This window comes from Periplaneta americana, chromosome 6 (assembly GCF_040183065.1).
Source record: "Periplaneta americana isolate PAMFEO1 chromosome 6, P.americana_PAMFEO1_priV1, whole genome shotgun sequence".
In the NCBI taxonomy this organism is placed as follows: Eukaryota; Metazoa; Arthropoda; class Insecta; order Blattodea; family Blattidae; genus Periplaneta; species Periplaneta americana.
In genome coordinates, this window is record NC_091122.1 from 116,399,878 (window position 1) to 116,410,233 (window position 10,356).

Below are 10,356 nucleotides of genomic sequence, written 5' to 3' on the forward strand. Positions count from 1 at the left end.
TGTCGTTTTTAACCTCCTTTTCGTCTAACTAAGACTTTCAAGGTCTAAGCCGTTCAAGCGCGTTCCGCCAGAAAAGAAAGCACTGATAACTTCTGTGTAGTGTCGGACATCCAGTGTTGTAGTTAGGTCGATTTTAACACGCAATCGAAAATTCTAAAAGATAAAAGATTTGTATTATCGTTTTTGAAAACTCACCTACTTAAATTAATGTGAAGTCTGCGCTTGGTGAGTTGCACAGAGTTTCTCCGTACTTGGCAATGCGATTGACAGGCCAACACGTAAATCATCTTCAAGACGCAACAGTCTGTTACATTTTTTTTTAGATTTCACTATTTTCATGGTAGAAAAATGCTGATTGACACAAGTATGAATTTGAAAATGGCAGTTTTAAATAAATTTTTAGTTTATTTGGCACCATTGACTGATTTGACGAAACATTTCCGCATATAAAATACTCGGCACACTTTACAGAACGCCCATTATATCACGAACACTTATTTGTTTTTATTAATAATAATAATAATAATAATAATAATAATAATAATAATAATAATAATATAACAACCAGTGCTTTCTTCTAGAGAAAAAGGTGGTGGAACTCAGTGTAGAATATTTTATAGCGAACGGGGAGATGATTATTGTTCATTGCACTGGAATTTTGTCGTTTTTAACCTCCTTTTCGTCTAACTAAGACTTTCAAGGTCTAAGCCGTTCAAGCGCGTTCCGCCAGAAAAGAAAGCACTGATAACTTCTGTGTAGTGTCGGACATCCAGTGTTGTAGTTAGGTCGATTTTAACACGCAATCGAAAATTCTAAAAGATAAAAGATTTGTATTATCGTTTTTGAAAACTCACCTACTTAAATTAATGTGAAGTCTGCGCTTGGTGAGTTGCACAGAGTTTCTCCGTACTTGACAATGTGATTGACAGGCCAACATGTAAATCATCTTCAAGACGCAACAGTCTTTTTTTAGATTTCACTATTTTCATGGTAGAAAAATGCTGATTGACACAAGTATGAATTTGAAAATGGCAGTTTTAAATAAATTTTTAGTTTATTTGGCACCATTGACTGATTTGACGAAACATTTCCGCATATAAAACACTCGGAATTTTGTTTATATTCATCTCCACGTCACGTAAAACCATATTACAATTAGTATTCATCACTATATTTACGAAACACATTACGTTTTTGTGAACCCTCAAGGGAATTTTCGCTCAAATTATTTGAATTAATACTGCTGTAATGTAACCCAGAACTTGATTCAGATTGTCTTTCTCGAATTAAAAATTTGTCCATGACAAAATCTAAATAAAGCACTTTTGATCAAATAGTCGCACTATCACCCGCTCAACGTATATAGGCCCTACTGAAACTGACCAAAATATGTTCTGATGATTCTAGTCTCTATTTTTTACTAAGTGGGAAGTGTAAACGAGTTACAAAGCATTGTTGTAGCTGTTCACTTCCATTGCAATTATCGCCAGGCAGAAAAATTAAACTGAGCATTGTTGCAGGTGTTGCACGTTTCATGGTAAAGTCTGTCTCAAAATGAAATGTACTGTATCAAAGACTTCATTCTAAATAAAAAATGAGCTGTAAAGAGACTTTCTGGATGGCATAAAATTTATTTTTAAGTTCCGCGACACAATCCATGGGGCTGCTCACACACCAGTTGGGAATCCCTGCTCTAGAGGACTGAAATGTATCAAAACATTAATTTGGAGTACATTGTTATATGGAAGAGAATGTTGACAAACAGGAAACTAAGAAACCATTAATTTAGAAGCCGTATTGTGAATCTGGCACAGAACGTTAAAAAGCAGCTGGATAAATGAAGTAGGCCTATCAAATACAGCAGCCGTGGCGAAAATGTGATCGTACGCCGAGCCACTGTGTAACCTGCAACGTGCATAGCACCTATGGAGGCAGGCGGACACCCGAATGGGAAGTGAAGCAACTGTCTGGCTTATTAACGGATTTTCATTTTCTTTACGTCAAGCATTTAAATATAATTTTATACAGTATAAGGTTACAAACTAATGTTTAGTACGTGTAACAAAGAAAGAAATGAATAAGAAAACATAGGACACATTATCACAACCTAAAATTAACTGTCTTCAGAATGTCTCTGCGACAGAGTTTCAAAATCAGGAATTATGTCACTTACTGCCAGTCGTGGTTGATCACAAAGGTATTTGTCTGTCAGTCGTGATCTAAATTTGGTTTTTACTATTTTCATTGTTGGAAATAATTTTTCACAAACGTAAGTTGTAGCGAACAGAGCAAGCGAAAGAAGGAAGCTTCGGATATTTATTTTTTGGCAAAGATTTGAAAAGTTCAACATCTGTCAAGTCCTTACATCTAGCTTTCATTTAAAATCACAGTGTAAATCTGTGACTAACCGCATTATTAGTAATCTGCTGAATAAGGATCGACGTATAGAGGTAATAATAATAATAATAATAATAATAATAATAATAATAATAATAATACTTAACCTTTCAATGTTTCATGAGTGACGTGTAGTATAATACGTGTAGTTTTATGTTATACAACCGTTTTCCTCGTAATACTTGTGAACAAATCATACAGTTAATATTCTCATCATATTGGCAGCAAAAAAATGCGTCCTCCCATCCTACTTGAAACTTTCGTTTTTGTAGAGGTACATGGTTTCGACAGAGACATTGCGATGATACGCCACTCGCAGGTCAGAGACTAATACAAATGAAACGGAGTTTGACTCCAGTGAGTGAGAGGGTGGGGATTGGGGAAGGTAAGAAGCAAGAGAAATGCATAGCTATCATTGCGAGCCACAATGTGCTCGCGAGTCACATTTTTGCCATGGCTGAAATACAGTATTGAAATTTTAAAGAGGATAATTTAAAATATAATATTAATGAAAAACTAGAGAAAAGAAAAATAAAATTAATTGTTCATACAATAAAAAATAACATATTTTTAGTTAATATATCCAAGGGCGAAATACATGGAAAAAAATCAAGAGAAAAACCGAGAAGAAAATGCATGAAAGATATGCTCAGTACAAAGGAGAGCAACAACTGTAAGGAATTTAAGAAAATAGTAGAGGTCAATCGATAAGACGAAGCCTTCAGAATTGTACGATTGCTTGCTTGATTGATTTAGAGCTTATTAACCAGAAACTGCTTGTTTTTTGTCCTATGTATAGCTATCAGTAACTGTATTACTGCCATATCAATAATTACGTAGGCCTATATATTTAGCTGGAAATTTAGAGTTTAATAAAATTTTATCTCTATTAAAATAACTATTTTAATACAGGAACAATGATATTAAGTACATTAGTATGCCTTAGAACTCATTTCACGTCCCAGTTTTCGCCTTCGTCGTCCCGTCGGAAGTAGCGTTAATGCCAGTTCTGAAAGAAAATCTAGGGACACCACAAATGCCTGCTCTTTAAGAAGGTTGACTACATCAGATGGAAGAGATTTTTCTGGTTTTCTTTGGCAGTTTCCAAACTGCTGTGATTATTGCATCAGAATGATGTTGATCAGTCTTAAAAGCCTTCGTTTGTAACAACAATTGAGGTTTTTCATCAATAAGAGAGGAGAGCTGCTCTTCAATGTCGGCTTTCTCTTTTACGGAAAGTTTGGACGATTCTTTTATCCGCTGGATTCTGATGGGTCTGCAGTATCGATGTGACGAAAAAGGGGATTTGACCACCTTACAAAATGATACATTACTTGGTAAAATAACTGAACTGGCGCTACAATGTTATAAAAGTATGGCTGTCGCTGTAAGCCAGTTTATTAAACTTTTGTTTATACGACAATTACCTACTACTGCAATCGAATCCCCACTTTGACACTAACATAAAACCATCTGGATTCATTGGTCTAATGTTCCTATTACAGTATCCTATACTTTTACTAGACGTGTTGCTGCATGGTCCAACAATTCCTGCAGATTCACTTCTACTTCATAGAAAGTAGGCGTCCTCGTTTAATCTCTCCTATACCTGAAAGATTCCCCTACGATTTTGCTACTGAGGAACACTTAATCTCATTCAATCAACTTGCATAATTTAATAAAAGCATTTCATGTTTTCTGTGGCACTTTTCAAGTTTATTAAATAATAATAATTTGCATAAATCATCACTTGGGTCCTTATTTTCTTTTCATATTCAGGTGAAGAGTAGTCCTTATACACTTTAATACATAACTATAATGTGTTTGTCGTTCACTTCTACCTTCATCAGCTTTTTGTCGAATTTCGTAGCTTTACAGTTCTCTCCGAGATTTTCGATAGTTCATTGTGAACGCGCAAAAGTTTAAAATAAAGGAGATCGACCTAATAACACTATGCACATTCGAAACTGCAACATATCCGCACTACTTGAATAACCAATACAAACTCATAAAACGCTGCAGAAATTTACGCTGTGCGCTAGTGCCAATGTGAGGGTGCTGATTGAGGAAGAGTGGTGCCTGCCAGCCCATGCGCTAATGCAGGCTCTCATAAAAGCATCACGTAAACTCACGACTGCACGTGACTGCAAAAGTTTTTAATTTTATCACAGTTTGCACACTATAAGCTTTCTTTGTAACCTAAACTCATTGCTACTTTCAGTTGCAAACTTGTTTTGTAGTTCAACGAGAATTTATTTCGTCACATTTTTTTATCGAGTATATAATAATTATCTGTAATCCGTAGCTAGTCAGCGATGTATGCAATGGAGAGGGAAAGGAACTGGTCATCCTACCCCATTATCTCCTGGCTTATTTGCCTCATGAATATGTGCCTTGTTGGTATCACTTGTGAGGTTCAGACCTGTCTTCGGACAGTTGACTAAACAATAATGTACAAAGTAAACAAAGGCTATAAGTACATTTTTACTATTTGAGTTCTAGAAAGGTCATTCTTGACATTAAAATGCATTAGGAATAAAACTACGTGTTTTAAGTGTTAGAAAAACGTATTGTGTTCATTAGTGTAAAAATTGAAATTTTGAAACAATCAAGCTCTTTTTTCCAGAGTCTTCATTAAATTAGAAATCTTTCAGTATCGAATTCATCTGATCAATTGTGTTGTTAATCAAGGGCTGTCAGCAAAAATAGTCAAAAAAAATGGCGGGGTTATTAGAGTTTTGGATCACTGTGCAAAGAGGTGGACAATAACGGGAGCATATTAATCAAATCTCCTACAGCAAATGAAAGGGAAAATTCGCGAGAAGAGGTCGGGTATGGCCAAGAAGAAGGCATTGTTCCTTTACACTACAATGCACCTGCTTACACCTCTGTAATCGCGGTTGCTAAACTGCATGAACTACAGTTCAAATTGTTGCCACAATCCCCTCCTCCTTACTCACCAGTCCTCGCACTCTGAGACTTCATTCTTTTCACCAAACTCAAAACTCACTTGGCTGGGAAGAAATGTTCGTTAAATGAAGAGGTTGGCGCAGCATTGCAGCACCGGTGGAGCAAGTGTGTGAATTTCAGATGGGGTTATGTTGAGAAAATAGATTGTTTCAGAATAATTCCAGTTTAATTTCTATGTGAGACTATGAACTTTTCAAATAACCCTCGTATAATCCAATCATATTTTCAACAGTCTTCCTATAAAGTAATTATCACCACAATCTATTTCAAAGTATATCGAACCTTGTGTAGTGCTATGTCTAGGGGGTGGAAGAATAGAAATAACTTGACAATACAAAAGGAATAAAACACAAAAGTTATCCTACTTCAAGCAATGTTCGTCTAACGAAATGTGCCGATACGCGGCCGTCCAATAATAATATTGAAATACTACCGCACACACTGAATTCTTAAAGCGCAGATTACATATTTGGTTTTGAAAATGCTGAAAGGACTTTAAATTCTTTGATGAGATTAGTACAAGAGGCTTATATAGCCCTCTTGGATTAGTAGTAGGTCGGCGTAGCAATAAACAGAATTAGAGTTAACTTCAAGAATTGGACCTTTGGGCCATCACGTCCTCACTCTTGTAACGGTTTTGAACTGGCGTAGATGTTTAAAAGTACCCAGCAGAATTTCTGGTCGTGCGCCGGTCATGCGTCAACATGGTCCAAGACCATCGCTTAGACAACGCAGGACAAACACGATATAATATGGAACACAGACCAGGCCATGTGGAAGGGAGATAAATTTACACTTCCCTGATGGCATTCGAACTCTGTCCGTTGTATTCATAACGGGAAATGCTACCACTTGAGCAGCAGTTGAGGAAATCATTCGAAACAGCGATGTTAAATAAAGCAAAAATACCGCTAAACCCGCATGTTGGCGGTCTGTCTCTATGACACACTTCTGTGTTCGCCTCGGAACTCAGACTTTCTCCTGCTACAATAATTAAAGTGTGTTGACATAGCCGTGAGAATCGACAGCATGCACTTTCTCCGAAAACACAAGTTCACACGACACACCAGATCATCCAAATTGTGTGAAAATTTGCTCCTGCAGACTTGTGTTTGTGTCGACACGCACGAAAGCAAGAAGACGTGCGTAGTCAAGGACGCCCAGACCTACCATTTTTACGCTGAATTTCAGTTCGTCAGGTCAACTAGGCCAAAGTTTGTGAAGAAAGCGTTTAAGAACCACTTTACCACAGATTCATTTGTCTCGACAAGGTCGCTTGTCAGCCGCTTTAGTTAGTGGCCATTATGAAATAATTGACAACGTAATAACGTCACGACACTTCAGCTAATTGCAATTCCAAACTAAATGGAAATGAGGCGAAAATCAACAGAGTTACAGAATCAGTTTATCTTGACTTACAACATACTGTAGCTACTTCCAAAGATATTGTTATTGTACCGTTATCGCATTTAAAATAACCACATGCAAATAAAAACGAAAGAATGTATTTTTACTTGCATTTTCAAGTAAAGAATGAGGAAATCGTAAAGTGATGCTGTTTAGAAATACCAAGATTCTCTTGACTTGCACGAAAGAAACTATCGTACTCAATCGTACTCGGTTATAATTAATAATTCAAGCACACGTGGAATTTAACGTCTTAATGCTATTTATTCTTATAACGACATCTAATCACATATAATTAACACAATAACAGCCTATGTAATAAAACGATACAACTGTAGTAATTACTGGAAGTAGCCTATATAACTTGATTTAATTAATTCAGAACATGAAATTTGATGCAATGTCAATTAGTCAGTTTTTCTCAATAAATGTTTATATTGTAGACTTCTATTCTAGCAGGAATCATACTATTTAAAACGACATAAGAATAGTGACTAAATATTTAATATTTTTAATATGCATAATATTGATCCTTAGGAAGAGAATAATTTTAGCAGAATTTTGTCTGTTTAGCATTGCTTGTTAGTCTAATAATAATAATAACAATAATAGTAATAATAATAATAATAATAATAATAATAATAATAATAATACAGTAACAGCACTGGTATCACTAAAGCACAACAGACAGATTGCAATACTGAGGGATTTTGAACACTGGTATTTAGGAAGTTTCTTAACTTCATACAGTAGTAGAAATATAACAATATTTGACACTTCGTGTAAAAATTTGCAATCATTTTGTTATACATTTTAGGTTGTGTAAAAATATTCAACTGTAAAACCCACGAAAGTGGAAAGAGGAGAAAAAATAACAGCATATCGATAATAGATCCTAATGGGTTAACCGTTTTCTATAGCTAATTGTAACTTTAAAACAATCGCCGTGTATCAATAACTGAAAATGAAATATTTGTCAAGATTGTATTAAGCTGTTTTGTGAAATGTGACCATATTGCTGCAATAGTGACGCGTAAGTTTACTCTTTTATATGTCTTTTGCATGAATCAGTAGGTAACCTATAAAATTTTATTGTCATATTTAAATACCTATTTGCCAATGACGTAAAGGTACTGAAGTGCTGCAAAAAATACCGATTCCACTACAAATGTTACGTGGATCTCCACTATCAATCCATGCGGACTGTTTCAGCAAATATATCTGTTGTATGCATGAATGTAAAATAACATGTATTACGAAATAAAATAATAGTGCATCACTTACCAATGCGTAAATTCCCGCAACAGCCGAAGCTACAAGTAAGCTGCAGCAAAGGCAGGTTTCTAAGATCGCCATCTCACTACATGTTCACACCTCAGCGCCACCTCAAACACTGCGGAGTAGTTCCGTCTTGGCCACCTGAGATACTCCATTCACACACTCTGTTTCTCTCACAGCAGCCCGCAGCGAAATGAGGTGGGGCTGGAGACCGATTGGTCCGCTTTCTGTCTTCGTGATCTTGGAGAACAGCATTGTTGATATATCATTCAATATTACCTTCATGTGCTTAATACTTTTATACATAAGTATAGTGGATTCAGAAACAAAGGAATATCTGCTGAGGTCAAAACTCTTACTAGAAAACGTGAAAGTTTAATAAAACTTTTGTGAAATTTTTTCATGTAATGACAAATCATTATTATTTTACTTGCTACACTTTCAGAGAAACACGGCACACATCAACTGAACGTAAAGCAGTAAATAAATAAATAAATAAATAAATAAATAAATAAATAAATAAATAAATAAATAAATAAATCTATACTAATAATAAATCTGTAGCCGAAATTTTTCTGGTAATTTTCGATTTTCCAAAAATAATTGGTCCTAACATATATAATTAGCCACCCTGAAACCGAAAATCGCTTTTTTGAAATTTTTGTTTGTATGTCTGTCTGTCTGTATGTTTGTTACCTTTTCACGCGATAATGGATGAACGGATTTCGATGAAAATTGGAATATAAATTAAGTTCGTTGTAACTTAGATTTTAGGCTATATGGCATTCAAAATACATTATTTCAAAGGGAGGTTATAAGGGGACGTGAATTAAATAAATCGAAATATCTCGCTTATTATTGATTTTTGTGAAAAATGTTGCATAACAAAAGTTTCTTTAAAAATAATTTGCGATAAGTTTTATTCCTTGAAAAATTTTGATAGGACTGATATTTAATGACATAAATGAGTTTTAAAATTAAAATAACTGCCATCTAAGGCCGTGTAATGAATTAAAAAACAAATGACTTCGTCTATAAGGGACCTTGGACAGCAACACTCGAAAGCTATGAAAGATAGCCTACAGAAAATGTTTCTGTGTTTGTATGAAGTAATATCGGAAGCTAAATTAACCGATTTGTATAATTAATTATTATTTCACCATTGGAAAGTGTAGTTTCTCTAGATGGACATAATGCTATAATGTTATTACAGTAACTTCTGATATAATATAATATAATATAATATAATATAATATAATATAATATAATATAATATAATATAATATAATATAATAATAATATAATATATGTAATGTAATATTATTTAATATAATTTAAGTTATTTGAAGGGTTCAGAACCATAAGAAACTTTGAAGAAAACAACTGCCAGGATAGCCACGCGCCCGCCGTAAACGAACACGAGATGGCAGTACAGTCGCTAGTGCAATTCGAACCAAAAACCATTATAATGTCTTCCTATATTACTTTAAAGTAAAAGCCTTATTATATATAAGGCTGAAACTTACGTAAAAATCAAATCATGACAATAAAAAAATAAAAAACAAATGGAAGTTATGATGTGACTCCTTATGTAACAACTAGATGGCAGCAGAGTAAACCTGACAAAAGTTGTTACCGTCAAAGCCTATAAGGCCGAGCAATCTGGGTATATATGTTCTAGGTCACAACTCACTAAATGGACATGCGCATGCCTGTGATAGCCGATTGAGATCTTATGATGAGACTTACTACCATCCGAGGGATATCTAGTCGTGGTATCAGACGGAATAGTGATAGTAATAGTAGTAGTAGGTAGTAGTACTAATGTAGAAGTAGTAACACGTAACAGTACCTATTATTTTATTTAACGACGCCTTCAACTACAGACGTTATTTAACGTCGAAATTCAATTGTGTGAGAAATAGTCGCCATAACGTCTTTTACGTTGCGACACATCCTCAGCTTTGCTTCCCTTCCAGAGAAAGGCTTTCTCAAAATTTAATCACACTTTAAAATTCATCGTCCTCGGCCGAATTTGAACCCGCGAACCTCGGATTCCGTGATTAGCTAGATAACAACCAATGAGAGCGACTTCTGGGATTGTCTGTGATATCGGGTGACCATTAAAGAACTGTCTGAATCATCTCTGCGCTATTTTTAGGATTAAAAATCTACTCATAGAGTTTTCTATTTATCTCATTTCTACTTGCCAGTGCGGCGCCTGTAGATTCAATCCTACATTATTTACATGTGAAAGGACTATCGTCAGCCCCCTCGATATACTCGTATGCACACAAATCTACA

General features: G+C 35.0%; 1 protein-coding gene across 1 annotated transcript in view; it reads right to left on the reverse strand.

Annotated features, from left to right (window-relative positions):
* Rcd6 (Reduction in Cnn dots 6) overlaps positions 1-8,372 on the reverse strand; it is a 51,888-nt gene extending 43,516 nt beyond the window's left edge. Inside the window, exon 1 of the mRNA XM_069828795.1 lies at positions 8,059-8,372. Within this exon, the coding sequence (XP_069684896.1) occupies positions 8,059-8,130 (72 nt within the window). The 5' untranslated portion in view covers positions 8,131-8,372. The remainder of the gene's footprint in view (positions 1-8,058) is intronic.
* Between the last annotated feature and the right edge of the window lie 1,984 nt (positions 8,373-10,356).